This window comes from Chanodichthys erythropterus, chromosome 17 (genome assembly GCF_024489055.1).
Source record: "Chanodichthys erythropterus isolate Z2021 chromosome 17, ASM2448905v1, whole genome shotgun sequence".
In the NCBI taxonomy this organism is placed as follows: domain Eukaryota; kingdom Metazoa; phylum Chordata; class Actinopteri; order Cypriniformes; family Xenocyprididae; genus Chanodichthys; species Chanodichthys erythropterus.
In genome coordinates this window covers 198187-211630 of record NC_090237.1, presented here as the reverse complement: position 1 = coordinate 211630, position 13444 = coordinate 198187, and the positions used below count along the sequence as shown (strand labels likewise).

At 40.5% G+C, this 13444-nt stretch overlaps 1 protein-coding gene across 2 annotated transcripts in view; it reads right to left on the bottom strand.

The window, feature by feature from the left end:
• lsamp (limbic system associated membrane protein) overlaps positions 1-13444 on the bottom strand; it is a 171204-nt gene that overhangs the window by 9404 nt on the left and 148356 nt on the right. For both annotated transcript variants that reach the window (XM_067365730.1, XM_067365729.1), the window contains one exon: positions 4776-5008. In XM_067365730.1, the coding sequence (XP_067221831.1) occupies positions 4776-5008 (233 nt within the window). The remainder of the gene's footprint in view (positions 1-4775; positions 5009-13444) is intronic.

Below are 13444 nucleotides of genomic sequence, written 5' to 3'. Positions count from 1 at the left end.
ACCGAGGGATGCTGGGAGATTTGTGGGTCTCGTGACACGCGCTCATAATAAACTCTGTGTTTAATGCGGATGCTGCAGAGCATCAATAAAGCCAAACGCATGTGGAAATATCTCACACACATCATCTGTTACGGGCCGCAGACACACTCATCCGTTATGCCAACACACGTCTGATCAATGCGCACACAATCCCACATATTCATCAAACCCGCGCGCCATTTAATGACATTTCCTTGATTTACTGTGAGACTGAAACAAACTCAGAGCTGCAGCTTCAGCAAAGCAAACTTGTGATAAATCAGAGAGAGACTGATTCATCCGCACTCGTTCCGTCGCTGTCATCATATTTCTGATGAAATCCACTCTAATCCCAGACTCCGCCCCTTCTATCGTAAGCTCTGCTGAGGCTCCTCCCCCGTCGGTCTGAGGGAGGAGTTCAATAAAGGAATTATGCAGACCAGGAAACACAGAGCGCTTTGAGCCGAAGGTGCAGTGGACTGACATTATATAATATGACTGCTGGGAAAAAATAGAACGTTGAATGCGAGGCCATTAAAGCATCCGGCGGTACGAGAGCTCGGAGCTCTTCAGGATGAGATGAAGACCTCACGCCGTCCGACTGTAGGTTTATAAATGGACAGTCGTCAGTGTCTGATAAATGATGTTCACTAGGTGGCAGATTGACTCTGTTCCTCACAGCAGTGGCTCTGCTCTCCACTCTCTGTGTTCTCCTTAACCAATCACTGTTGCCTTTCTTAAAACACACTCTCTCTCTCTCTCTCCACAGCCTCTCTGTCTTTCTCTCTAACACGCATGAAATTGGAACTGTAGTTGCAGCAGGACTGACAAGAAAATCTCTAACAGAAATACATGTTTCTCCAAGCCGACAAGAATAGCCTCATAACTGCGCAAACACAAACACACACACAGGTACACACACACAGGTACACACACACAGGTACACACACACACACACACATCCTTGTTTATACTACTTTGTGGGGTCTAAGATAGTAAGATGAGGATTTTATGACATTGTGTGCCCTTTAGTTGGACCTCACAAAGACAACATTTTAAGACATATTATGTTTGACAAAATCTTAAAAGTCTCTATAGTACGGCCCTTCCCTACATTATTCCTAAACCTACCCGTCACAGGAACCTGACGTAATTTTAACATTCTTATATATATACATATATATATATATATATATATATATATATATATATATATATATATATATATATATATATATATATATATATATATATATATCAGTTCACAACAACACTACCCACAATCCTGATCACAGATCCACCAATCAGAGAGAGCGCTGTTACCATGGAAACAAAAAAATGTGGCAAAAGAGCTTATGAGTGACGCCCAGGGTGAATGACGCGTCACTCAAAGTCGTTTATGTTCTTATGATCACTTTCACACTATGAATATTCTGCAAACATATATTTTACAATAAATCTAAAGTCAATTATAGTTATTCCAGTGATCATACAGTGAATTTATACTGATGATTCATCAATATTTCACATGAACAATCAGAAGCAGCTCGAACCATCGTCAGAGCGAACACTTCCTGTCTGAAGCAGAACAATAAACCTCCAGTCTGATCGATGCTGAAGATGAACGACGTTCGGCTGTAATTTATTTTGTCAGGAGGCGTCCTTTATTCAGAGCTGCTCATATTAATCTTGAGAGAAACTTGCACAGCCAAGTGGATCTTCTCTAATTGTATAAAGATTTATGATTTTGCAAAAACAAAACTGCAGCACACAATACAAAAGACTAATGAACATGTTCCTGCATGGAAAACGAGAATGGGCGTTCTTCTGCTCCCGTGAGGGCCTGAGCTCTGCCAAAAACAAAAACGCCAGGAGAACCTGACCATCTGACCACAACATCATGTTTATCAGAGAAACTAAACACTGGAACCTGCAGTCAAAGGCTCAGAAACCAAGCCGAGAGCACTGCATTGTGGGATACAGCATCTCATGCATGCATTATGATAATCGCAGTAGATCATCCCAGTGTTGCACACACACAGAGTACATACTGCATACTTAATATACTTTTTGAACACTCTCTCATGCAGAAATACACGTATAAAGAGGACATGAGAAACGCCTCCGTTGAGTTTCTTCACAATATTCCTCATTTAAATAATTAATGCGCAGAATAAAGGGGCGGGGCCTGGTTGAGTTAGTTAGTAGTGTGTTGAAACTGGCGGTTATGGTAAGGGGCGGGGCATTTCCCAAACACCAATCACAACACACCGCTCCAGCCGACCAATCAGAGCACATTGTGCTTTTCAGAAGGAGGGGCTTCATAGAGACAGGAACTAAACAGAGCGCTCCTGACAGACTGGGAAGAGAGGAGCTGCAACAATGGAGTATATGAGGAGAATAATCAACATTCAATCTAGTACAGCACAAAAACTACATCAAGACTTGAAGAGTATAATATAACTATTTACAGTAAATAATCAGTCTTGTGAGAGTATTTCTGTCCAGACTCTAAGACATTCTCATCAGCGGAGGCAGAGTAACGAGAGTGAAATTAACGCTGGGTAATTAAGGAGAGCCAAACAAACGGCCGTCATGTTCACACGTCTATGGATTAAATTACAACTGCAGTTACAGATCGTCCCTGGTTGCGTACGACCTCGCTGTAATTAGCAGAGTGTGACGAGAGCGTCGACACGAGAAACAGATAACAGAGACACGACGACTCTCAACGGAGTCAACAACACTCAAACACCAACACACACCGTTCTGTGTGAAATGACAATAATCTGTCATACTTCATATTCAGTCTTTACTGATTCGACTGCACTGACGCTCTCAGATGAGAACAAAACTTGAACTGAACTGATCTGAATGTTGGGTCATACGGTGTCAAATCAACCAAATTTCAGAAACTTTCCTGGCTCAAAGTTTTGATTTTGTTCATATTTTTTCTGTAGAAAGACAAACATAAATAGTGAAGAAAGTCAAAATATTAAATGTCACAGATGTAGATTTACTGAGTAATCACTGTTTTGTAGAGGAAGGTCAAAATGACCATTTTCACCTGAGATTTGGAGCAAATTAGAGGAGTGTAAAAATGACTTCATAAAGATGGCAGCATCATTATTTTATTTTTACACAGAGATTGGTAGATCTGTTAGTGAAATCTGTTGACTTTATCAATATTTGTGTCATTATATGCCAACAGAGACAGTTCAAACATGGCAAAAAGCACTTTTTGTGTTTTTTTGCTTAAGTTTGCATGCCTGTAACTCTAGTCCTTTAATATCCTTATAGATTCTGGTTCTTAACAAACTTTCTTTTTGGTATCTTCATTTTAAACAAACTTTTCTTTTGAAATCTTTCTTTTTAAGGCTCTATATAGTTCAGTCTCATATATATGGAGATCTCAAAGCAGCTCCATGTTCAAATGACTCATTTTCAGTTGCTGAAAACCAAATGTGGTTCACTTCGCACACAGCTGATACTTTTTTCTTTTAAAGAAGAATGTCTGAAGAATTAATAATGTTTAAAGTAGAAATGTATCTTGTTTACCTCTGTCAAACTAATTGCATAAAACATAAGTCTCTGAGTGCCAAAAATCCACTGAAAATGGTCAAGCTGAGGCACATTAACTTGTTTATAAGAATCTATACCTGAATCAGTTTTAGGGATATTTGGACGATGGGATTTTGTTCATTCTGAAGCTACCAAGAGTTCAAATACACCGCATTGACATCCCTATATCCATGAGATTGAACCATATAGAGCCTTAAAATGAAGATTACTGAAGAAAAGTTTATTAAGAATGAGAATCTAGAAGGATATTAAGATATCTTGAATACTTTTAGAGTCACAGGCATGACAACTTTGGAAAAGGAATAGTTATGACACACAGACAGGAATGTTTTATACAATTGAGATGATACAAAAACACAAGATACATTTCTAGTTTCAACATTATTTGTTCTTCAGATATTCCTCTTATCAGCTGTGTGCAAAGTGACCCACATTTGGTTTTTGATCACTGAAAATGTGTGCAATCGACCAATTTACTCATGGAGCCGCATTGAGATCTCCATATCTCTGGGATTGAACCATCGAGGGCCTTTAAAATGAAGATACCAAAAGAAATGTATCTTAAGATATCTTTAATAGTTCTTGAGTTACAGGCATGCAAACTTGAGGCAAAAACACAAAAAGTGCTTTTTGCCATGTTTGAACTGTTACTGTTGGCATACAATGAAACAAAGATTGATTTTACTAATATACAGTAAAATCAATCTTTTTATACAGATTTTACTGATAGATCTACCAATCTCTGTGTGAAAATAAAATAATGATGCTGACATCTTTCTGAAGTCATTTTTACACTCCTCTAATTTTGCTCCAAATCTCAGGTGAAAATGGTCATTTTGACCTTCCTCTACAAAACAGTGATTACTCCGTAAATATACATGTGTGACATTTAATATTTTGTCTTTCATCACTATTTATGTTTGTCTTTACACAAAAAAACTATGAACAAAATCCAAAATTTAAGCCGGGGACCTCTGGTTGATTAGACACAGAATGACCCTAGCTACAACTGAAGTTTAATAACTGATTAGAAAGAAAGAATCATGATGTATTTGTGCCATATTGCCCACCCACACAACCACCTAATCTGATCTGGAAACGACGGCAGCGCTGACGGGATTAACAGATGATGAGCTGTCATTGGTCTGACAGCCTGTCAATCATTCAGCGCTCACCTTGAACGATGAGATAGACCTGCGAGGTCTTGGGCTGCTGTTTGGTTTGGATGGAGCAGGTGTACGGGCCCTCGTCGAACACGTCCACCTTCTGGATCCTCAGACTGTACTCCAGCTGACCCTGCGTCACCAGCTCCACCCGCGGGTCCAGAGACCACTTGTCCTCGCCCGCGAAGATGATGTTCGAGCGGTTTAACCAGGCCACCTTAGACACCTTGTCGTCCACATAACACCTGACAGAGAGACAGACGGGTTCAGGTTACGATCCTATACGTGACATGTGAGCCAATTACATTTATTTCCACAGCAAAATAACAGAAGCAATGATGCAAACTTCATCAGATGTGACAGATATAACTCAGCGGCTCTACAGAAGAAACACCCTTTTCGTTGGTGCTCATTCGTGGACGTGAAGCACTACAGATGAGGCGTTCACGAGCACAGGCTCAAAGAGAGCGACGGGCTGACGGTCACACGCTCACGCTGAGTTTCACTGAGTTTCCTCCAATTAAACCGCTGAGAGACTCTGTTAACCAGCAGCTGTCAGACAACTGCACCTGTCTGTCTCTCTGACAGGCTGTGTGTGTGTGTGTGTGTGTGTGTGTGTGTGTGTGTGTGTGTGTGTGTGTGTGTGTGTGTGTGTGTGTGTGTGTGTGTGAGAGAGAGAGCCGGACACTCGCTGTGGGCTCGCCTGAGGGAGTCAGTGTGTCAGACACTAATGAGACAGACAGGAGATTTGCTGAGGCAGAGAGAGACAGACAGAGCTGCAGTATCTGTATGAGTTTAATCAGCTCAGTCTCAGTTTAAACAAAATCTGACTGCACATACACACACACACACACACAGATAAAGCTGTTTTAAAGCAGACTCAAGTGAGTCCAGACCAGCTGCTCATGAGCCGTGATTCACACTGAACTAACTCTTCATTAAGACACATGAACGGCTGACACTCGTACAGTTACAGCACATGAGGACACTAACACCATCACGACAAACAGCAAACATGACTAGTTACTTGATGTTGAACAGGTTAAATGTCTGTGTGTTTACAGCAGGGCAGTTTAAATTCAACATGAAATTAAAATGGGCAATTCTCATTTATTATGAAATATAGCAGTGTTTATTCTAAATGATTTATTGGTGTACATCTTTATTGTGTCAAATTCATAATCTTGAATCAGAATATCTTCTCCTCCCTCCTGCAGCTTCTCTTCTCTGATGATGAGGGCGGGGCAACCTGTCACTCACATGAGATCCACCAATAGCAAACCACAAATCAACCGCCCTACATTTGTTCTTGTTTGCGAAGCATTTCAGTCTGATATACGCACTATAGAGAAGAAAAGACCAGCGCAACTTCCCTTGCATGATGATTTTAAATTGATGAATTATAAATGATGACAAAGAAATAAACAGAAGCAGAAACAGAGCACGGTGGGCAATATGCAGCAATAATGCAATTTAAGTATATAAATATAGGAGGGCAATGTCAGTCATTTGTATTTGCCACACTTCCTGCTACCAGCTGGTGGCGCTATGACTAAATTTTAGCAAACCGCGAGAATGAAATAATAAATTGTGCGCCTGATTTAGCAAATCGAGGGAACAAATTAGTAAATCATGCTTGATTTTCTTTTTTTCCTGTGTGGGGCTCCGTACTACATACACCGACAACAAAAACATGTTTTAAGACTACTATGAAAATGTTATTTCTGAATGTTCAATGAACGTTCAAAACATCTATTTTTATTTTTTATTTTTAATGGAACATTCCATTTCATCGTTCTTCAAACATTGTGGGAACGTTACTTTTGAATGTTAGTGAACGTTCTGAAACAAGTCGAAACATTTAAACCACGTTAGATGAACGTCCAACTGAAATGTTTCAGGAAAAAAACACCCCATGAACGATGTGTGAATAATGTTTTTGTGTTAACGTTTTGAGAACATTATTAAAGACCAGATAACTCTGAACAAACGTTTTAATGTCACTGGAAGAACGTTTGTTCATAACTTTGAGAGAACGTTTTCACAAACAGTCATCAATCAGAGACTCTTGCTGTCAGGACGAACTTTTGTGCAGAATGCAAATACTGTGAGTTACACATAAGAATATAAAATACATTTAATTCTCTGAGGAAAACAGCGTGCGCACCTGACAGCTTGACTGACACGAAACCGCTTATGAGTCTCTGAAGCGCTTCAGAAAGTTCCTCCTGCTTTGAGCTCGAGTCGAGAGAGCGGCTCCTCCGGCACTTTACACACTAGAGTTTGTTTTCCCATAGAAATTTCGTCACTGTAACGGTTTGTTACACAGATGTGACTAATCGATAATGGAATTTGTTGTTACTTGTGTTTCAGAGGAATGACTGCATGTCAACGCTGGATCTGCTCCTACACTAATGACTCCATCACCAGAACGAATCTGAGCTGAGTAATGTCTTCTGATGCTGTACAGATGCTATTTTCCTGTTTATCACTGTGAAGCTGCTCTGAAACGATCTCTACTGTATAAAGCGCTGTAGAAATAAAGCTGACTTGAAAGATGGTTTCAGGCAGATGAAGATGGTGATGAATTTTGTCACTTTATGTCTGTTCTTCATATTTCTGCTGATGTCGGGCTGCTAGTGGGTTTGATTCTGGACCACAGACACACTGCTTTTATCAAGGACGGTTTTGCTCTTTGCTTGATCAATAAAGAGGAACACTGAAAACAGTAAGTGCTGTAGTGAAAGTGTCTGAGGAACAGACGTCCATGTTTTCACTCTCACACACTCAGGAACGTACACTAATTATACATCGTAAAGCATTATTTTGAGCTGCAGTTTCTCCTGTAGTTATTCTCAAGACTGCAGGATTTCATCAGTTACACTGAAACAAGTATGAAGTGCTGATGTCACACGGTGAGTGACGGACGCGCCTCATTCTGAAGTTTGAGCACTTCCTGCCTAGCAGACACTGAATTATTAACACAGACACAGACGGACGGACGGATGAGAACAGCACTGACAGGCCTGAACCAGAACTTTCTCCAGCTTCAGTCAATCTTCACTTTCACCTGCTGCACACTGCCGTTATTACGACCGAAATCTAACACTCAAACTCACTTTTGGTAATGAAAATAGAGTGGTATTCAAATATTAGATGAAAAACTTAAATAAACTTAAATAAATATTGATTTCACAGTTAACAAAAACATGTTCATGCTCATATTAATTATTTTTTTGGTAACGTTAGATGAACGTCCAACTAAAATGTGTCTGAAAAAACATTCTATTAATGATTTTGAGAACATTATTAAAGACCAGACAACTATGAAAAAACATTCTATTAATGTTACATTTGAGAGAACCTTGTCAGAAGATGAGCTAAAGTTCTGAGAACATTTCATATTTCATTTTTATAAATAAAGCTTCTTTAGTGGCATCGATGGTTCCATGAAGAAATGGACTCTTTCCATTTCACAAAAGGTTCTTTATAGTGTAAAAAGTTTCTTCACACTAAGACAAAACGGATCTTTTAAGAACTGATCACTGAAGGTTCTTTGAGGAACCAAGTTCTTCTATCATCACATCATGGCATCACTGTGAAAACCCGCTTTTGGAACCTTTATTTTTCAGAGTTTAGGCAACTAACTAAAATAAACAAGTTTAGGCTTACTTTTAAATGACTAAAACAGAAATAATAATTCATACAAAGAAATGACAAAAGCACAAAGCAAAAACTCACACACATTTAAAATCTGAATAGATACTATAATAGTACATAAATAGTAAACAGCACACATCTGAGCAGAAGGTCACAGAAACAGATCAGCACAGGTTTAGTGAACTATGACCTGATGTTTAGTTAACATCACTAACTTGAAGCGGTCAAACTAACGATCCGCAGCATGAATTTCCTTTCCTCCCCGTCTCCTCTGAGGTTTGGACATTAAAACTAGATGTGTTCAGCTCCAAACGCCCTACAGACACAGAGAGAAGGTCGAAAATATCGATTACCCATCAGGCATCTGTGCGGTAGCTCCAGCGGCCCTGCACCGTCCGATCTGACGTAAGAAGCGCCTGAAATCACCTGCACTCGAGGAACCAGATTCCAGCGTTCTGACAGAGAATCCTGCTCCACTTCTGATCACTGGGAGATTACGACTTCAGTGACGGACGGGCGTTAAATCCGGTCTGTCCGTGTAAGTGCGAGTGCGTGCGTGTGTGTGTGTGTATTCCCGCTGCACGTCACGGGCTGCTCTGCTGTCAGCTGCACTGAGCGATGCCTTTCATTTCAGTCGAGGTCTCTGCACATCTCTTTTCTCTGAAATGTGACGCCGCAGGTAAAATGACTTAATGTGCAGATGGTGTGCGGGCGGGTGTTGCCACAGTGAGGGTGTTATCGCTCTGAATGAATGACAGACGCCCTGCAGATCTGACGCATTAGCATGAGCTCGTCGGCAGAGAGAAGATGATGTGTGTGTGTGATTTCTCAAATCATTTCCTGTGTGTACTTGTGAGGGACAAATGTCCTCACTAATATGAACGAAATGCCATGACAACTGACTTATGAGGACATTTTACATGCTCAAAATGCTCATAAATCAGCCAAATCACATTTCTGTTTTAATCTAGTGTTTTGCAGAGGTTTCTGTGCTGGGTTGGTTTAGGGGTCAGAGGTCAAATTAGGAGATTTGGTAACACTTTACAAAAAGATTAAATTTTTTCATTTCATTTAAAGTTATCATGAAAGGGAAGTTGTGCTCGCCTTTATAGTGCCGTATATCAGAGTGAAACGCTTCTCAAACAAGAACAAATGTAGGGCGGGGCTTGATTGTGTCTGTGGGGAATTGATTGGATGGTTGTGGTTTGCTATTGGTGGATCTCATGTGAGTGACAGGTTGCCCCGCCCTCGTCATCGGAGAAGAGACTCACACACACTCTCTCTCTCTCACAGACACACACACAGGCTCAGATCATCTGCTGATCACTGTAATTAAACACAAGTAGAAGCTCATGAGTCTCATTGACGACAGACAAACGCTCCCATCAGTGAAGAGCCTCATTTAGTGCTGCTGATCGTGTATGGAGAGACGCAAACGCTCTAATAACTGAACGCCGCTGCATTATTCTGCACTGAATGCTCAAATCATGTTGTTGCCATGGAAACACGGCGTTCAGCACCGATCCATACAGAAGGGCAACAATCAGGCATTTTCTCCTGAACAACAGAGTGTGTAAACGCTCAATCACAGAGATGCTACTGGAAGTTTCCAATACACAGCAAACCTCAAAAACTGGTGTCTGTGGGTCTAAAGCTGCAGGAAACACCCGGAGCGGAACGGAACGGCCAGATGTTCTATCGGAGAAGCGTAAAGCGTGCGGCGGATTCCTCGGAGGCCAGATGGATGTGGAAGCGCCGTGAAGTGGAGCCTATTTCACAGGCCGCTGGCCGCGGCGAGGCTAATGGTGGAGCTTAGCGCTTTACTTTCCTCAATTATGTACTTGAGAAACGCTTCATTCTGACTGACAATCGAGCGGAGCAGAACACGGAGCGGGACTCTTAATTGTGCAGAGATTACAGAGAGATAAGAGAAGATATAAGGCTCGGCACGGGATCAGGGGTTACGATCAGCGATCTTACCAGACAGCTGGTCGACATATTCGCCGGATAAAACCGGGTTAGTAGAGATAATGAAGGACTCGGTTAAATATGGCTGGAATCTCAAGGCTGTGGAATTTCACTCATTGAGACGTGAAGCTCTTCAGATTCTAACTAGATTCTCTGAATGCATTAACATTTAGCTCAGCTCATATCAGGGAGGAACACGGAGACGCCGGTCACCAACGCTTCCAATACGTCGGTCAGAAACGAGAACATCTATCTCAGGCGTTTGCTAATGTCCTCATCTATACAGAGCACTTCATGAAAAATGTGTGCTGTGAGATTGAACTGTCACTGGAAATGTGTTGGTAGCGGCCGCTCATAACAGATGCCATCTCTGCTTTATCTGCTGCCGGCGCTCCTGTCAAACTCGCTTCATGCTTTATTCATACACACCTGCACACACACACACACACACACACAACATAAACACGGCTCAAATCAATCAATACACACAATCAGATCTGCATTTTGCCCCAATAAAAGAGCACGAGAGATGATCTGAGATGTTCTGAGATGATTTGATATAATCTGAGACGATCTAAGATAATCTGAGATGGTCTGGAATGATCTGAGACAATCTTACATTATCACTACATTACATTTACACTATCTGAGATGGTCAGAGATGATCTGAGACAATCTGAGACGGTCTGAATTATCTGAGTCAATCTTAGATTATCTGAGATCATCTGAGAGTATCTGAGACAATATGAGATGATCTGAGATGATCTCAGGCGGTTTAAACACAAACTTTGCATACATGCACTCAAATAATCAGTTGGTAATTGGACTGATGGCTCAATCAGGCTGAAAAGCGTTCATGTAAACACCTCAATGGATCAGACTGAGCTCCATCCGTAGTGTTTATGTATCGATATATACCAATACTCCTTTTCTTCAGTACTGATACACCGATATCAGTTGTGCATTCTTGCTCTTTCTTCTCTCTGACGGTGAAGTGACACACACTCACTCATCTCATTCGCTCCGGTCGAACAGTGTATTGATCCGTGTGTGAACTCTTAAAGTGACAGCAGCCTAATAAACCTGCTGCTGTCTGTCACGTTAATCAGAGAACAAAAGACAAAGAGAAAATCACTGAATAACTTTTGTAACTTTAATTGTAAGCATTAATCTGTATTGGATTATTTCAATAAAGACTATCCAGTTTTATTTTACGTGATTAATTTATTTCTGTAGTATTTCTAACCTGAATATACTGTTAGACCTACCTGAAAAACGTGAAGCCATGTTTATTTCATAGCTCTCTTTATTCTGCTGTATTTATTTCTGCTATCATTTGCAATTTGTTGATTTGTTCTTATTTTATTAGTGTTTTACTTGTATTTTTTTTTTTTTTTTTTGTAAATGTAGTTCAAACATTCAAATAAAGCCTCTCCGTTCTGTGTGTAAGATATTACGACAAAATTACCTGAATAATAAAAAAGTAATGAGATAATAAGAAATGATCTGTATGGCAGTATATATGGCAGTTTCCACCATTGCATCGAACATCGATATTGTTTTTACAAGTAAATCTGTGAATGAAACTGTTTTATTTCAGACAGGAATGAAGTGGGCAGAGAAACCACAAAAACAGGACTGTGTGTCTGCAGAGATCATGATCATTACTGCATGTGTGAACACTGTTATTTCACACGCGATTGATCATGTGATTGATCGGCGGAGGCTCTGCTCACAGTTCACTGTATGTCTGAACTCAGCAGTGCCACTGGAGGAACGTTCACGACTGCAGTGCAGAAATGAAGGTGGATACACACACAGATCCTGAAGTGTGTGTGTGTGTGTGTACCGCCGCTTCCTCAGAAGAGCGTGACAGAGAGAAAGTCTCTGAGTGGAAATAATTGGCAGCAACTTTTATGCTGCTTCATTTGCAAACTCTGCATTAATGAATTCCATCTGTCCTCCATCTTAAGTAGTTTACACACAACACGCCTCACACGCGTGTTAAAAGCTCCGGCAAATGGCTCTGGAGGCCTCTGAGATCCAGATGCCTGCCGTTAATTAGGGGGAAAGCTGAACTGGATGAAGTGAGCGTTCACCGTCTCCCTCTTTAATCAAACCGTCAATCACACCTCAGTAACACGGCAATTTATATAAATATCAGAACGAGTCTTTATCAACTGCTCATGTGCTGCTCTTAATTATCAGAGAAACACCAGAAGAATTTCAGGATTCACACAATACAGACACTGACACGACATGAAGGAGAGACCGTTTGCTCTGCTCACACACACACACACACACACACACACACACACACACACACACACACACACACACACACACACACACACACACACACACACACACACACACACACACACACACACACACACACACACACACACACACACACTCATTGTTTTCACAGCAGAACAGAAGTCTGAACAGCAGGAACATGTGAAAAGCTGCTAAAACTGAAATAGATGTGCAACTGCTGACAGTCTGAACGAATCCTTCATCTCCTCTGAAACACTGTTAGAGCTTCACACTGATCCTGAAACACACTTCACATCACATGATCCGTCCACCGTCGACACACACCAGCAGCACTATGGTAAACATGGTACAAAAACACCAAGAAACAAATCGTCCCCTTTGAGTTATAAGGTTCTGTCTGCGTTCTGAGCAGTTTTGAGATATTGAGCTTCAAAGTTTTTCCGTTCCATATAGCAAAAACTATATGGGGAATAAGTTTCTTTCAAACATGAAAATGACAGACCCTAAATGTATTCTAAATGTACAATATCAAAATCCTCTCAAATTTGTAAAGAGGGAATTTTGGAACGGGAAAAACACAGATAGAACCTTCTAATTCTAAAAAAACACTTTTCGCTTGGAATTATAAGGTTAAAAAGGTTGGCAAAAAATTAATTGAAGCCATAATTTTTAAGAAACACAAACAGTTTACTTATAATTTGTTTTAAAACACAAAATTCCTGTTGTAAAAATCTGTTTACATGCATGAGAAAGTTAAATTTAATGATTTTTAT